The sequence below is a fragment of the Piliocolobus tephrosceles genome, chromosome 4 (assembly GCF_002776525.5).
Source record: "Piliocolobus tephrosceles isolate RC106 chromosome 4, ASM277652v3, whole genome shotgun sequence".
NCBI classification, from domain to species: domain Eukaryota; kingdom Metazoa; phylum Chordata; class Mammalia; order Primates; family Cercopithecidae; genus Piliocolobus; species Piliocolobus tephrosceles.
In genome coordinates this window covers 69,214,422-69,233,164 of record NC_045437.1, presented here as the reverse complement: position 1 = coordinate 69,233,164, position 18,743 = coordinate 69,214,422, and the positions used below count along the sequence as shown (strand labels likewise).

At 37.7% G+C, this 18,743-nt stretch overlaps 1 protein-coding gene across 2 annotated transcripts in view; it reads right to left on the bottom strand.

The window, feature by feature from the left end:
• EMB (embigin) overlaps window positions 1–18,743 on the bottom strand; it is a 51,690-nt gene that overhangs the window by 20,721 nt on the left and 12,226 nt on the right. For both annotated transcript variants that reach the window (XM_023210566.1, XM_023210567.1), the window contains exon 2: window positions 11,553–11,636. In XM_023210566.1, the coding sequence (XP_023066334.1) occupies window positions 11,553–11,636 (84 nt within the window). The remainder of the gene's footprint in view (window positions 1–11,552; window positions 11,637–18,743) is intronic.

Here is an 18,743-nt window from a genome sequence, read left to right as displayed (position 1 = left end):
CCTGCCTCAATAAAGCCACTTTTTTCTACCATCAGCTCACTCTTTAATTCTTTCCTGAGCCAACCTTCTCTGGCTAAACCCCAATGTTGGGATTCACCTGCCCTGTAACAATTTCACCATAAAAGTCAGTAAGGCTCATGATGCAACCCAAAATGTCTATTAAACATCCAGAATCCTTACAGAAATAGAAGGCCACACTAACATGAGGCCAACATCCCTATATAAAAATGATACAATGGATCTTATTTTTATCATTAATGTTGTGCGTCTTAAACATATAGAGTTAACTTATAATTCCTCTGTATAAGAATAAAATTCTCAAAGTTTATATTCAAAATTTATAAAACATAATACTATTGCCTTGATTCTTATAATTTCACCTCTCTCCCAAATTAAGTCTCATGTGATTGAAAAATCATGACAGTTTATTAAGCGATCCTATCAAGTTATTTACATGCCATCTGATTAGTGCCATACCAATGTGATACAACCTAAAACACATGTGCTTCCTGAATCCCATAAACTTAAAATGTGAAATCACCAATGTGCACAGAGAAGCCTGAAATTACATAAACCCAACTTGAGTAAAATGTAGTACACATATACTTTGATACACTTTTTTATATCTATATAAAATCTCCAAGTACTCCCTGGAGACTCCCTCAAGACCTATGAACTACGTGGCTGGCGTTATATGAGCTGAGCCTATTTTCAAACTTTTAGATTTTTTTTTTTTTTACACAGACATCCTCAAAAGAAAGGGAAATACCAGAAAATGTGAATGGCTTCTACACAAATGAAGCCAGGTTTTCCAAAATAATTCATCAAAGATTTAAAATTATCTAAGAGGAGATGCTAGTTGAATTTTACTAAACAAAGCTTCTATTAGTCACTGTTTTCCTCCTTACTTCAATTGGTAACAGAAATTAAGGCATGTAATGGTTATTTCTCTACTTTCTAAACTGATTTAATGTCATTTCAAAGAAAAACAAAAACAGTTCTACTTGAATTCCAGAATTGCATGTCTCTTGTTTCAACAATGTAGTACTTAATTTGAGACAATAACAATGGGTAATAATCCAATAATTAAATATATTTTTCTACAACATAGAGAACAACACTGCAACTATTGTTTACATCAGTTACAGGAAAACTATAGTGAATGGTTACACTGTTCTAGTAACCAAATACATTTGTTGCCACTGTTTCCAAATAATTAACAGGAAGTTCATCCAACACTATAGTGGGGGCTATTGATCATATTTTTGGACAACCAGAATCCGAACACCCTTCCCATCAGTGTAAGCTTTGGTGACAGGCAAAGTACTCACTCACTGCGGAAACCTAAGAACAGGTATTTCTTCTCTCTGCCCAGCTGAGCACTAGGGTTTGGCCACTTTAATTATAACCTCCTACTCAGGGCTTTAAAGTTAAAGGGAGGGAGTTAAGGACCTAGGCAGAACTGAGAAATTAATCACAATAGCAATGGCAAGTGTCTAGCAGTGATTGTGCCTCATTATTCCTTCAATCACTCATTTAACACTTATTTACTGAACACCTACCACGTGCTTTTCATGTATCCACCCGTTCAACAATTTTACTAAACATATATTATGTGCCTTTATTCTAGGCCCTAGTATCAAGAGTCCAGTGCCAGCAGAAATATCTCAAGCAGACTCTTCCAGTAATCCTTGCTGTCTGTCATCCTGAGGTCCCTGGCATTGCCAGAACTTGATTTCCAGTTTTCTCATCAATTCTGCTAGCCAAAATCCTTTATTCAACAAATTATTTCCTGCTTAACTGGCTACAGATCGTTGCTGGGCTTGAGATCATTAACCTAATCCATATACACCTATCAAGATTTACACTAGATACTTCATTTATGCACTCCTTCCATTTGATTAAAATTTCATAGCACTGATGTCACGTGACAGCTCACAAATATCTAGAACATATGATAATATTTGGTCCCCAGAATAAATTCTACAAAGTGGTAATCATAGTACCAGTTCAGTACCTCTGAAAGGCAATACCTGAGGTTACATAGGGGACAAGATCCAGGCTGAAGTAGCAGTCCAGGACTCAGAACAGTCAGTCCCTGGCCCTGTATTCTCCCCTCCATGTACAGTCCTGCCCTTTGTTCTTGGAGCTATAAATCACACTTTAGTATTTTTTCCATCTCTTCTACATTTACAAATCAAAATCATCTCAAGCCATAACAACTCGCCTCCGATCTTTACTTCTAATTTCTGCCTTCTCTACCCTGATAAAAAGCTTTCATTTATTTTGAAACATTTTTCACATATCCACTTCAATATAATGGAAGAAAGGAACAGCAAATGACAATGTCATATCATTTGATTCCCCGGTACAAGAAACATTTAAATTTTGAAATGGATTATGCTAATGGATTTCAAAATTATTTTAGTAGCAGAATTGTTTCAGAAATAAATCAGAGGAAAACTTAAGCAGAATCCCCAACTACACACACACACACACACACACACACAGAAAACTGTATAAAACTGACAAAAAAATGTTGCTACAATTAGTGAAGACTGGAGAGGGTATGGAAAGCATTCAAGATTGGCCTCTTCATCCCTTTATCTTCTTTACCCATCATGGTTACATCTCAAGGAACAAAGAATTTAAAAGTGACACATGCACACATATGTTCATTGCAGCACTATTCACAATAGCAAAGAGGTAGAATTAACCCAAATGCCCATTAATGACAGACTGGATAAAGAAAATGTGGATTTAAAAGTGACACATGCACACATATGTTCATTGCAGCACTACTCACAATAGCAAAGACGTAGAATCAACCCAAATGCCCATCAATGATAGACTGGATAAAGAAAATGTGGTGCATATATACCATGGAATACTATGCAGCCATAAAAAAAAGGAACAAAATCATGTCCTTTGCAGGGCATGGATGAAGCTGGAAGCCATTATCCTCAGCAAACTAACACAGGAACAGAAAACCAAACACCACATGTTCTCACTTATAAGTGGGAGCTGAACAATAAGAACACATGGACACAGGGAGGGGAACAACACACACTGGGGCCTGTCGAGGGAGGGCAGGGGGTGCAGAGCATTAGGGAAAAGAGCTAATGCATGCTGGGCTTACTGCCTAAGTGATGGATTGATAGGTGCAGCAAACTACCATGGCACACGTTTACCTACATAACAAACCTGCACATCCTGCACATGTACCCCAGAATCTAAAAAATAAAATACAATAAAAGTAACTAGGTTTCATCAAAGGAAAGGTAAACACAAGCCTCAGTACACACCAGATGAAGATAAGGGGTCATAAATACCTAATGTAAACTGAAAGCATGGCCCGCTACCATGGCAATGAATTTCTCCAAACTGCAAGTGTTTACACCCTGATGCCCGTCCTTGAGATTAAGTCTTATAACAATGGTTTATGTTTCATAGCATCAACTTCTACGGTGCTAACCATGCAGACACTCAGAGAGTCAGTACATACATTTTGTACACACCCCAGGTGACTGTCTCAGGTCACATGCCTCCTTTGCAGAAAGGGCTCCTCTAACCTTACAACACTGCTAACAACAGACTCTATCACACTTGCTTTATATACTTCCTAGCATTTGGCACCATCTGGTTTCACTTTTCATATTGTTTACTTACTTATTCATTGCCTCTCCCACTGAAACATATACTGTATGACATGTGGGGAGGAGGGCAGAAAGGGAAGTCTGTCATGTTCACCACTGTAAACCAGGCTTTCAATAAATTTTTGTTGAAGTGGTTGTAGCTCCTGGAATATCATATTTAAAACACAAATCACTTCTTTAGACACATAACGCACCTTGCCTTAGACTGAAGGTTCAAGCATATTAAAATTCTGCCTCATGATTTATATGAGGAATTCTAGGCAGAAAGTACTTTAGAGGATATGCAAGAAATGCATATGAAGTTCTTGTCTCACACAGTTGACTCATCCATTGGCCAAAACAAATTTGTTTAGTACTTTTACATGCTATATGTGATACAGAGGTGATTTAAAAATTATTAATCTAGCAGGGGACATATAAGTCAAGCGTAAATAACTAGAATTAAGTTTAACTGCAACAGATACTCTAAATCAAATGAGATCTAAATCACAGATGGCAATACAACAGTATAAAACATTAATTTTCCCCAAAATAAATCTACAGAGTCAGTGGAGAATCAGCCAAATTCCAAAAGTACTTTTTACAGAACCCAATTTTAAGAAGTGCATGTGAAAGAATGAAAGTACAAGAAAGAAAATCTGTTTTTTTAAAAGAACAGAGATAAAAAGATACAATGTTTTAAAAAATAATACTAACATGTTAATGATGTGATAAAATACCAATAAATCAATGAAATAAAATAGGCAAAACTTTTCAAACTGCAAGTCAAAATCTATTAGTGGATCAGGAAATCAATTTCATAGTTATCACCAGATTTGTTTTTTTAATGGATTGGAGTAAAAGAGAAATTATCAGAGCATAACAAACCTGTTAGGGGTAAGTGTTATTTGATGAATATTTTGTTTCATATGTGTGTGAAAATGCAATTGGTGCATTAGGTTACAAAGTAAAATGTACTTCTTACTTTGGGAAGCACTTTAATTACTCTGAAAAGAAAAAAGAAATTGGGAACTGAGATATGATTAGAGTGCTATTTCAAAGTTATCAGGAAAAGGAGAACTATTCAGTTAAAAGCGTTGAGACGCTGGCTAACAGCACAAAATAGTAACCACAAAATTAGTTCCTTCTGACCTACAAAACATAAAACTGTATCATAAATGGGTTAAAAAGTGAAAAGTGGAAAAGTAGGCAAATAATAGGAGGAAACACATAATGAAACTTCTTCCCAATTAAAAAACACCACATAAAACTTTAAAGACAAGTGGGAAAAAATATTTGCAACTTCTATAAAAAGTAAAAATTCAGTATCCAAAATTTATGCCTACCTCATTTAAATTAATTCAAAACATAAAATATAAGCCTACTATGTGGGTCGGGGGAAGGCGTCAACTGTCAAGATGTTTTGAAGGACAATCTGGAAGTATATGATAAAATAAAGATATACATAATTTCTCACTGAGCAATTCTACTTTGTGGTAGTTATTATAGAGAAAACATTCACAATTATGCCCAGAGAGATATATGTAGGGTGTCCCTTGCTACATGGTTTATAGCAAAAATATATTAGTCAACTAGGGTCCATTAGGAAAAAAACTTCTAAGTAAGCTGGTGTATTTATACTGTGCATACAAGTTAAAAAAAAAAAAGCTAGATTAATATGCAATATGACTAGATCTCCAAAAACTAATGTTGAATGACAAAAATCAATTTTCAGAACAATATATATGGACTAATACCACTAAAACTAAAGAATACAAACAATACTACATAGTTTTTATAGATGCACACATACACACACACCCACACTCAGCATGGGAAAGAAACACATTGAACAGAGTTTACCATTGGAAAAGAGGAAAGAGAACAGAGATAGAAATGGCGGTAATTCAATGAGACTTGAACTTCATCAGTCAAGTTTTTTATTTCACTTCCTGAAGTTCTATTTGGATATTTTTCAAACCTGCTTTGTCTTTTTAAAAAACAGTATAATATTCATTCTCGTGTTTTTAATATTTCTTTTATTTCTCTACCTATATTTCTATAATCTGAAGCTCTAGAATGTCTAATCCTACCTCTCCTTAGCTCTGTTAGAGACTGTGTGTTTGTTTTTTATATTTTTGTTTTGTGATATGTTGAGACATGTAACAGCAGGGATTATGTCACCAGGATGGACAACACATTCCTCCACAGAGGGTTTTTAATTGCTTCCCTGTGGAAGTACTACCGGGCAGGGTCATTTTTGTGTTATTTCCCAGCTCGGAGGCTCCTGTACAGTATAATGCAGGTAATGTAAATTTGCAATTTAAACTGTGTTGAGGACATGCCCATGTCTTTAAATAACAAGGGAAATCTTTGGGGGTTTGGAGGTTTCTTGTTTTAAAATTATTTTTATTCATATTATTTTTAGTTAGCACATAACACTGGAAATCTTTTGGTTTAAATGCCTAACAAAACTTTAAAAGAAAGAAGTCAACTTGTCATCTTGTGCTGTTGGCTGATTTTCTTCCCTAAAGCAAACCTTTCCCTACATTTACAGACTAGGAATGATAGTTTTCTGCAGGTTTTCAGGTCCAACTTTCCTCCTTGCATGAACTCAAGGCCTTGTTTTTTATATTTTTGTAGCTTTTAAAACTCAAGTATCTTGGCAATAAACACAGGAAACCTAACACAATATTCAGTTAATGGGCTTCATGCCCTGATCACCAATTTTGATCAGTAGAAACTTCTTCACTTCTGCGTAGATAGCCATATATTTAAAAGAATGTTTAGGTGTGGCAGGAGGGTTTTCAGATTCTCTAATTTATTCTAATGCTGAAAATAATGTTTTAATATTTTCAAAACGGAACTCATTTTTACTTACAGAATTAAAAATTAACAAAAATACAGTAAATATATATCAGAGAAGCAGGAACATATGTGCTTCTCTGCTATGTGCTTTATTGAAGATGGGCTCTTGGCTCCATCCTTAAAGAGAGGAAGGATTTGAACACCAGTAGGGCAGAAGGAAGAGACAGGTTCCACTTACAGAGTGTGAGGTCCTGTGCCTGTGATTCAGCACCATCATCTAACTTTATGGTGAGATTCTTTCCTAAATGTTAATCACAATATTATTAAATCATGTGTACTCTCACAATAAAGGGATGGGAAACATGAGCAGGGCTCTCATTTTTAACGTGTAGAACAGTGGAGGTAATTTTCAAATGGGGAAAATTTTGTCCCCCAGGGAATGTTTGGCAGTATCTGGAGACATATCCAGCTGTCATAACTTAGCAGGTGCCACTCACATCTAGTGGGCACTGGCTAGGAATGCTGTTAAACAGCCTACAATTCTGCAAACAACTTCCAACAACCAAGAATCATCCAGCCCTAAACATCAATACCTCTGTTAATAAAAACAAAAACAAAAACAAACAAACACCTGATATAGAACAAAAGTTGATCACAGCCACTGCCACTTGTGTTGCTAGGGGTAGATCCCTCTTCCATCTTTGCTTTCTCTGACTCTCTATGAATGTTAGGTCTCAATTTTTTTCTCTGTACATCAACAGTCTACATATCAGGTTGGACGAGTGCCTTTGAAAAATATCGTAACATTTGCATTTGCAGCATTGGAGTCATGCTAGAATCCTTTCTGCAATGAAGTATTTTCACTTATTTTCTTCTTCTCAATCTTATCAATCACCTGCCCCTAGAATCTGGGTAGTCCTAACCTAGACCTCTTGCTGGCCTAGATTTAGACTATGTGGTTGTCTTTCCTTATCTTGACTAATCTTCCTGAATCTTACATTGTGCCTTAATTTGCACATCTGCACCTCTAATGTCTGCTTATATTACCTCCTTGGCTCACAAGGACCTTGTGGGACAGCTGCTCGCATCTCAACATGTAAATAAAATGTTCCACTGGGTCATCACAGAAGACCTGATTCCAATGTTAACAAGTTGGTCAAGGAAACTGTCAGCTGTTTATTTTTATTTCAATCTCTTCCGTTAAATTATAACACACAGATTGAGAAACTAAACACTAACATGCAGAGAGGAAAAAAGCAAAAATAAAAATATATGGTGGTAATACAAACAACATAATGAATTCCAAATACTATGGACATTCAAAAATTAAGTACAGTGATATAAAAATAGTCTATTATAAAAAGATCTGTTTTAAAACCCCTGAGAGCAGAAAAAATACTTTTAGTTTCAGTCAAGTCAATTACTTTCACAAATTTAAGATTAAGCAAGTGCAATTTCTTTTTTTCTGGGGGGCAGGGAAGATGGACTCTTGTTCTGTCACCCAGGCTGGAGTGCAGTGGCGCAATCTCAGCTCGCTGCAACCTCCGCCTCCCAGGTTCAAGTGATTCTCCTGCCTCAGCCTCCCAGGTAGAAGGGAATACAGGTGCCTGCCACCACACTTGGCTAATTTTTGTATTTTTGGTAGAGACAGTGTTTCGCTATGTTGGCCAGGCTGGTCTCGAACTCCTGGCCTCAGGTGATCGCCTGCCCCGGCCTCCCAAAGTGCTGGAATTGCAGGCAGCAAATGCAACTTATAAAGCAATAGCTTTAGTACTAAATAAACCTAGAAATAGCAATAAACCTAGAAAATAGCTTTATTTTCATAGTTTACTACATCATTTCAAAACTAATGTCATTCTTCTTAAAATAAATATAATTGATTTAATAATGCTGTTAAACGAAACAAGTAACTGGGCATTAAGAAAGGCTGCAAAGAATAATGGTTAACAGCACAGACTGGGCACCAAGCTGCCTGCATTTAAAACTGTAGGCTCTAAGCTCCAACTCAGGAACTGTGATTCTGGTCAGTTCACTTCGTCTCTTTGTGCCTCTCTTTCCTCACCTGCAAATTACAAATAGTAACAGTACCCAACTCATTGAGCTGTTATAAGAATTAAGTTATTTAGAAATACAAACATGGTACATAGTCAACATCATGAGTTTGTTAAGTAAATAATTAGCAATATTTTAAAAATATTAAAATAAGTAAACAACTAAGCTTTTACGAATCAAAGGCCATGTTTTCATTCTCCCGGACACAAGAATCCATATGTTTTCCAGTCTCAAGAATCTTTGAATAAGTATGTATTTAAAGAGCCAGACCAAAATCTTTCTGGTCCAAAATTTGCAATTAACGTTATTGTATTTGAATCTCTCTACAAGAAACATTTTATCCTAACAGAGAGATTAACTTCAACAATGGCCAGAGGGAAAGAGAAAATAATAAGTAACAACATAGAAATGTCGTAACTATTGTTTATAGACAAACACGAGTAATGACAAAATCAATATTGATACATATCAAACAACATTTGAAAATATGAAAACACTCCATTTACAAACAGTAAGTTAAAAATCTTAACAACAGTGTGAAGAAAGTCTATGGTTGATAAGGTGAAATTTGATAATCAGGAATTGGAGTTACCTTGTCATATTCAACTAAATTAGACCAGAGACCCGGTAATAAAGAAAAAAAAAAAAAAAACATTTGGGACACAAAGCACCTGACTGGGGCTTATACTGCAAGCCAGCTGCTGAAATGACCTGGTATAACTTTAAAACCAGATTTACCTAGCAGCTTCTGAAACAAACCACCATGACTCTAAGACTAATTTACCGACCTCCATCACTCACCAGTCAGAGCTTGTAAGTTCCCAAAAACTTTGTTACTGCTAATAATGAGTTTTCTTCCAAAACAATATATAACATTTCTCTCTAATAAAACCTCTAAGCTTCTCTTTGTTTTTCAGTCATACTGAAGACCATTCTACTTTCTGTGTATGCCCTGAACTCCAATTCTGTTCTACCAAACAGAACATTTTGTTTAGAGATTCATCTCGATATTTTTATTTTACATTGACACTAAAAATTAGAAATGTATCTTCAAATTTAAATTCCATAGTTCAGTAAAGGTAGCTTCTAAAACCAAACTTTTTGATGTGAAGGCAACTAGAGCAACAACCTACATGGAAATGTAACCATTCAGTGCCCAACTCTGAGATCTAATGTTTCTAAATTGATGTCAAATCTTTTCTTTTGTCAAAAACAATTCCAAACTTAAACGAAGACACTAGTTTTATTATTATTATTATTTGACAGAGTCTCACTCTGTTCCCCAGGCTGGAGTGCAGTGGCTCAACTTCAGCTCACTGAAAACTCCAACTCCTGGGTTCAAGCGATTCTCCTGTCTCAGCCTCCCAAGTAGCTGGGACTATAGGCGTCCGCTACCATGCCCAGCTAATTTTTGTATTTTTAGTAGAGACAAGGTTTTGCCATGTTGGCCAGGCTGGTCTTGAACTCCTGACATCAAGTGAACCACCCGCCCTGCTCTCAAAGTGCTGGGATTACAGATGTGAGCCACCATGCCCAGACTGAAGACATTATTTTATAAAAGACTATTGCAATAGAGAAAAAGCTCCAAACTTAAGATCTGCAAGCCTCCCAAAAGTAAACAGAAAAAGGTTATTTTTTAATATGGGATAAGCAATGAAGCAAGAACTTTTTAGGGAAATTGGGCAAATGAAAGAGTGTACACAGACAGCATGACTGGGCTGCAGCCAGCCAATTCTCAAGATGTTCTTCATTTTAATGCTTGCTCGGAATTAGGGCAAGCCACGTTTCAGGGGTCTGTAAGGAAGAAAAAGGACAGACTAAAGTTTAACCAAGCCAAGACAGAGGTAAGTAATGGATAATGGCAAACAATTAGTCTCTTTATAACAGTGGGAATACGGCTTTAAATAGCACTATTTAGAATAAAAGAATAACCCTCCAAACAGGTTAAGTAAGTAAATAACCAGCCTGGTAACAATTAAAAAGTCCATTTTTTTGTTCCTGCCCTGAGCATTGACCGTTTTGTTTCCAGGCCCCAGCTGAACTGGTTGAGTAAGGGGTGCCCTCCTGCCAACATTGCCACGCTGGTTAAAGAATGTGCAAACTGCTTTCTCACATGAGTCTCTTAAAGAAACATTTCATCATAACAGAGGTAACCAACAACTAGAACGTGCAAAAAGTAAAAGAACATAGGAAAATTATAATAATTATTTTTTACAATAATGAACTCCATACATTGGAATGGGGACATTTGGGAACAAACAAAAGCTGTACAAAGTTACAAAAATGCTCCCCCAAAAAGCTCAATGCAAAGATTCCATTGTTATCAGATTTGGAAACAGACAGGTACGCACATACACACACTTTCTGTTCCTATTAAACAGAAAGAGAGAAGAAACAGTTCATAAGACTAGAGGACAGTTAAAAACTAGATGTGTATTTGGAAAAACCTAACTATTGATTTAATAGCTAGGTGTGTGATGTTTTAAATTCTAATTATACAATTTTAATATTGTTCCTAAACCAGATTAATCACTCTTAGGAATTTAAAAGACTGAGATTACTTTGGAAACATGGAATCCAAAACTGTGAAAGAAAAAGCAGAGAAAGCAGGGCTGGGTTTAATTTTGGAGTTCCTTTCTTGCTTCTCCTTAGCATAGTGACTCATTTGATATCATCTTTACTTTCTCTGGCTAAAGGTCTTCCAACAGGTACACAAATTCTCTTCTTGACATAGAGTGATGTAATGGATGTACCAGAAGGAATTAATGAAAACATAAGAGCATCTGCAAATCAAAATTGATTCTCCCTTTTCTCAGGTATCCATTTTCTGGGGAGCCATTCTTAGCCCTAGCATGTCTGGAATATTTTTCTCCTTTGTGCGCCCCCAGTAAAACATCCTCACCACATGAGATTCCCAGCACACTACTGGTATGTTTTTCCCACCAGGCCAGGAACAGGGATTACCACTTCACAAAGCAAAAAGCAGCAGCTTTGTTTAAGAAAAATTGCTTAAACCCTTATTTTAGAATTGCCTTATTTGAAACATGATACATTTACCAGTCAGTGATATGTTATGACTCTCCGAGGAAAAGTTATTTGCCATCATTTCTTCTCTGAGAGGTAGACTTGTAAAAGGCGAATCTGTAAGAGAAAGAACACGTGATTATACACTCTTACCAAGAGTAAATGACTATCTAAAAACTACTTTGCAACAGCTAAAATACTGTTGAGAACTATTAATGAAAAACTGTGTTTTCAGAAAGCTCAAAGTCTTACATACTTCAAAGACATTTAGAGATATATTAGACTATTAAATGTGAAAAAAATTTCTGATTTTTTTTCTTTTTTAACCTAAAAATCCCTACTGACTTACATCAGATGGCTTTTTTTTTAAATAACGCCTTCCATTTTTATTATACTATTATAGTTTCTTTACAAAACATAAAAAAACTGAAGATAACAAAGAATTATATGAGAGCGCCGGAAAATGGAAAGACATGAAGGGGCAGAGAGAAGATGAAAGAAGAGCGACAGGCAGACCTTAATAAAGGGAATTAAAAAAAAAAAATTGGGCTTCAGGGAACAGAGAAGATAAAATGGCTGACAGGCCACTTTGGGTTGCTATTTGTTTTCCAGCTACGGTTACCAAGAGGCATGCCCTCTATCACCTGACTTTCAGTTTCCTGTGCCTCTGTCACTTCTCTCTCCTTTTGAACTTTCATTAAAGAAACAAGGTTTCTATTCCACCTCTCTCACTCTCCTCGAAGTTACTTTATTTATTTTATTATTATTATTATTATTTTATTTTTGAGACACAGTCTCACCCTGTCGCCCAGGCTGGAGTGCAGTGGCGTGGTCTCGGATCTCTGCAACCTCCGCCTCCCCAGTTCAAGCGATTCTCCTACCTCAGCCTCCCAAGTAGCTAGGACTATAGGTGCCCGCCACCACGCCCAGCTAATTTTTGCATTTTTAGTAGAGACAGGGTTTCATCATGTTGGCCAGGATGGTCTCAATCTCTTAACCTCATGATCTGCCCGCCTCAGCCTCCCAAAGCGCTGGGATTACAGACGTAAGCCACCGCTCCCAGCTGACAACATGGCCTAATGTTCCTTTTATTTTAGAGTACCAGACCTTACCTTCCAAGAAACCACTCAAATATATCAAACAAGTCAGAGAAGGTGGAAAAAAGGCTTATTATTGTAAATTTGGCAGCATTATTTAAATTAAATCCCATTCAATTTAAATGAAACCTGAGCCATTTTTATTGCACTTTTTAAAAATAATCTGTTCAGAAAGTTATTTCTAGTACAATATTAGATTTCCAGTTCTTTCATTTTCTTATATGTATGAAAAATGTAATCAAAGTTGGTGATCCCTTTCGTTACTTTAGCTTTAAAACACGGCTTTTACAATATTGCCTAATAAAATAACATACCTGGCAGAACCTAACTCTCCAACAGGCTGTGTTCCTAAGGTTTAATCACCTCTAAAACAGCTTTGGAAGTTTAATGCACTTCCTAAACCACCATAGCACATGTATACCTATGTAACAAACCTGCACATTCTGCACATGTATCTCGGAACTTATAATACTTTCAAAAAAGAAGAAAAAAAGTCCTTAAATAACGTATTAAATCAGACTACCCTCTCACAATGATTACATAGGAAAATATGTACGGAGTTTCTCACTGGGCTATCAAGTATACAAGACCTTTCCTCCAGTCACATCTAGGAGTCATTCATTCATTCATTCATTCACTCATTCATTCATTCATATTCATATCCATATTCTCCCATTCTCCCTCTCCTCCCATTACCCTCCCTCTGTCTTTTCCCCCTTCTCTCTCTTCCTCTTCCCTCCCACCCTCCCCAACTCTCTCTCTCTGACACACACACACACACACACACACAAACACACACATACACACTGCTTAAAAGAAAGGCTCCCATAAATGTTATTTTCCTAATGAAAATTCCTTGTTTCCATTCTTGGGGCTAGCATACTTAGAAGTTATATTAAAGACAAAATATTTCAGGAAGATCAAGGCAGACGATATTCACTTACGGACAGGAAGCCAGGTGGGGGTGGATGAGAAGGAAACAGCTATTCTACTATATCATCTGTTCTGTGAAGCCTGCAAAATGTAAGCTTTGGTATCTTTGCTTTCCTCCCCAGGGATACCTCCACTACAGAGCAGAATACAATCTTAAGGGTTCTTACTATACTCTTTAACCTTTTTGAGATTTCCAGCATCATTTATTATTATTGTTCACAGTATCAGTAACAGTAAGAGTGACATACACTAAAGAAAAAATGTGTTCTGTCATTCTTATTCCTATTCCACTTAAGTAAGTGAAGATACACAATATCTGATGCACACTTGGTACTGATGGGGAATATGAAGCTGGGCAAACTTGGTCCCTAAAGGGCTATATGGATCATAATAGCAGGGGTTTAGGTCCACAATTTGAGATTGAGAGTCATTAAAATTTCAGAGCAGCACCCATTAATGCATAGTATAGACCAAAACTAGTCAGTATATTTTATACAAATTGGCACATGGGCTAGAGTGTGAAGCCTGAGCCTGGTGGTGGAAGGAGGGTGAAGATAATTCCAGGGAGATGAGCTCCAATGCTGGGGCTACTCTCCCTTACTGATCACTAGGACTTGTCATGGATGGGCTCAATAGGGACCTGTGTTAGAACAAGGAGAGAAAATGAGTCTAAGTTTGGCTTTGGCAGAATCTAAGCTGATGACAGTTGAAGGAATCGGAAAGGAAGGAAACATCAAGTTTCCAGAGGTAGGGAAGTCTGGGTATTTCCAGAATATACAAGCTGTTGAGGCCATTTCCAATTGAAGGCTCACATATTAAAAATACAATCAGACATCCATAAACCAAACACCACCAGTACCTTAACTTCATATTCCCTTTAAAGGATTAATCTTGATCAAGCTTCAGGTTCCACTGAAAACGCCCCAAGTGCAAAAGAACATGTATTACTGCTGTGTGGTTTTTGCCTTAGGAAAAATCCCTTAAAGAGGCAATATACAGAAATGCCTTAAGTGGAAAAGCAGGGCAGCCTACAGAAGGTATTAGGACAGTAAAAGAAGTTCTTTGTTTAGGCAAGATATTTTTTAACCAAAAAAGTGAGAATGTAAACCTTATTGCTTTTAGTTGGAGGACAGCTGGCAGGAGGCTGATTCAGTGAACACTGGGGTTTAAAGGAAATTGGCAGGAGACTCAGGCAGATGTGGTTTGAATACTTCCCTAAAAGGATTAGGCTGAGTCACAAAAAGTATAAAATGGAGAGGAAGGAATCTGGGGTCTTAATTCAAATGCTGTCACTGACTTGTTACTTAGGGTTTCCAAACGCAGTATGCCCAGCTCAGTGCTTTGAAAATATGTCTCCACCGTAAACCTCACCTGATAGGGGAAAAAAATGAGGATCAGAAAAGTTGTATAAATATGAGTGATGATGCCAAGATCATAACATGCATTTCTCAGTTATCAAACTCACCCTTTCTTAATCATTGCTGGAAAATTTCCATATAGCATTCTTTTACAGGTAGAGACAAAAATATCAACATGAAAGAGTAACATCAAATATTTGCTCAAGAAGTCAAAAGACTTTTTTCTCCCTTTGCAAGGCAGATGAGGCATGAGACTACTGCATCAAAGAATTGAGTAACATCTTAATTTTCACCTGTTATAATTTTCTGTGAAATAGCAAAATAGTCTCTACTTAGTTTTTCACATATTATATTTTAAAATATGTGTTGCTAGAAGGGCTTATGATTTATTCTACTAAGACTTTCAAGTGAAATAAACATGCTATAATTCTACTTAAAGGTATTAAGGTAACATTGTCACATATTTCATTTTGAGGGCTTCATTTAATTGAAGTTGGGAAGAAAAATAATTAACACTAGAAAACTGCATTGGGTCTTAAGATTTGCTTTTTTAAATCAGTAAATAAATGCAACTACATCTCTGATTAAGAATAAACATTCTCTCTAAAGCCCCCCAAACCCCTTTATTATATGTTAAAATCTTGGAAGGGTCTGAACTGAATTACGAAAAAAGTGTAACAAGCAACTACTCTTAAAATAAGTTTATTATTCTTTCTCTTTACCTTTCTCACCTCTATACTGATTGCTATCAACATGCAGTACTTAATAAAGCTTAATTTTAACATTCCGATATACAGCATTATAAATGTGCAACTCAATTACAGAAACACTGATAGGAATGAATATTATATATTATTCATAAAATGGAGATTTGGAAATAAGAATATATTTCCTCATGGAAGCAATATTATATATAACCATGTGATCCCATGCCAAATTGTAAACGCCACTTAAGCCATGATATGGTTAAACGTTAGCTTAAAAATACCTAATTACTAAGTAAAATACTGATTATACACAACACATGGAGAATTATGGGTTTTAGGCACACAGTGCCCTATCCCCTGTCCATAAACGCAGCAGAAGGAGGAGAAAGGAAATAAGGCATATCTGAGTCCTGGGAATTATACTCCAGAGAGATTCATCCAAAAAAGAAGAAAAACAAGGGGGGGGGGGGGGGGAAGCTTGTCAAAAAATTCTATTTATCGGGGCTGGGTGTGGTGACTCATGCTTGTAATTTCAGCACTTTGGGAGGCTGAGGCGGGCAGAGCACGAGGTGAGGAGTTCGAGACCAGCCTGGCCAGCATGGTGAAACCCTGTCTCTACTAAAAATATAAAAAATTAGACAGGCATGGTGGCATGCGCCTGTGGTCCCAGCTACTCGGGAGGCTGAGGTAGGAGAATTGTTTGAACCCAGCAGTCGGAGGCTGTAGTAAGCTGAGATCACACCACTGTACTCCAGCCTAGATGACAGAGTGAGACTCCATCTCCAAAAAAATATATCTACACACACACACACACACACACATATACACACACACACACACACATATACACACACACACTAATCCTGATGGGGACATTTATAAGTCAGACTTTCTAAGTCAGGGACAGACAATACTCCACATAGAGAACTCTTGATATTTTCTGCATAGTATGGAAACTATTAGACAAGAAGCCTTTACAGACAAGTTTTTTTTTTTTTTTTTTAAGGCCTACTAACAAGTACAACGTACACTTTCACCAGTCTTGTAAAACTATTCTAAAAACCAGATGGTATAGGAATGGAAATAAACTGATCTTTTTAAAAAATATATAATTTTGGAAATAATATACATTTCAAAGGGCAATGTAAAAATTCTCATGTTTCAAATCAACTCTACATGGGTCACTAAGATACTTTAACAGTAAAACTTATGCCAAATAAAAAATTATTAAAAAATAAACCCCAAAAGTTAATAACTAAGATTTCTATTCTTTCTAAAGACTGTAGATTTGTTAAATGTTTCCATCGTTAGTCTATTCGGTAAGAGTTGGGATTTTTTTCAGTGGCTTTCAACTGAGGGTAGTTTTGCCCCACAGGAGACATTTGGCAATGTCTGAAAGCATTGTGCTTGTCACAATTGGGGGAAGATTACTACATTTATTTAGTAGGTTACATTAGTTTCCACATCAAGTTACCACAAATTAGGTGTCATAACAAATGACTACAAATTTGGTGGCAAAAACAACAGAAGTATATTCTTTCACAGTTCTGGAGGCCAGGAGTCTGAAATCAACGTGTTGGCAGGGCCTTCCCTCTCTGAACTCTCTAGTGAAGAATCCTTCCTTGCCTCTGCCTAGAGCATCTGGGAGTTGCTGGCAACCTTGGCATTCCTTGACTGGTGGTAGCTGCATTAGTCCAACATCTGCCTCTGTCTTCACATGATCATCTTCCTTCTGTGTGTATCTCTGTACAAATCTCCCTTCCTTTCTTTCATAAAGACCACAGTCATTAGGTTTAGGGCTTACTCTAATTCAGTATGACCTTATTTTAGTTCATTACATCTGCAAAGACTCTACTCCCAAATAAGGTCACTTTCACAGGTACCAAATATTAGGGATTAAACATATCTTTTTGGGGTGTACAATTAACCCACCACACATGTAGAGGCCAGGGATGCTGCTAAACATTTTAGGATAACAGCTTGCCAGGACAAAGAATTACCCAATGGAAAATGCCAATAGTACCAAAGTTGAAAAACCTTGATTTTGGAGGGCAGAGCAAGATGGCCGAATAGGAACAGCTCCAGTCTCCAACTCCCAGCACAAGCGACACAGAAGACCGGTGATTTCTGCATTTTCAACTGAGGTACTGGGGTCATCGCACTAGGGAGTGCTGGACAATCGGTGCTGGTCAGCTGCTGCAGCCGGACCAGCGAGAGCTGAAGCAGGGCAAGGCATCACCTCACCTGGGAAGCGCAAGGAGGAAAGGAATCCCTTTTCCTAGCCAGGGGAACTGAGACACATAACACCTGGAAAATCGGGTAACTCCCACCCCAATATTGTGCTGTAAGAAAACGGGCACACCAGAAGAATATACCCCACACCTGGCCAGGAGGGTCCCACGCCCACGGAGCCTCCCTCCTTGCTAACACAGCAGTCTGAGGCAATCTAACCACAAGGCAGCAGCGAGGCTGGGGGAGGGGCGCCTGCCATTGCTGAGGCTTCAGGAGGTAAACAAAGCCGCTGGGAAGCTCGAACTGGGAAGAGCTCACAGCAGCTCAAGGAAACCTGCCTGTCTCTGTAGACTCCGCCTCTGGGGACAGGGCACAGCTAAAAAATAACAGGGGAAGCAGCAGAGGCCTGTGCAGACACGAACGACTCCGTCTGACAGCTCTGAAGAGAGCAGTGGATCTCCCAACACGGAGGTTGAGATCTGAGAAGGGGCAGACTGCCTGCTCAAGTGGGTCCCTGACCCCTGAGTAGCCTAACTGGGAGACATCCCCCACTAGGGGCAGTCTGACACCCCACACCTCACAGGGTGGAGTACACCCCTGAGAGGAAGCTTCCAAAGTAAGAATCAGACAGGTACACTCACTGTTCAGCAATATTCTATCTTCTGCAACCTCTGCTGCTGATACCCAGGCAAACAGGGCCTAGAGTGGACCTCAAGCAATCTCCCACAGACCTACAGCTGAAAGTCCTGACTTATTAGAAGGAAAACTATCAAACAGGAAGAACACCTATACCAAAACCCCATCAGTACGTCACCATCATCAAAGACCAGAGGCAGATAAAACCACAAAGATGGGGAAGAAGCAGGGCAGAAAAGCTGGAAATTCAAAAAATAAGAG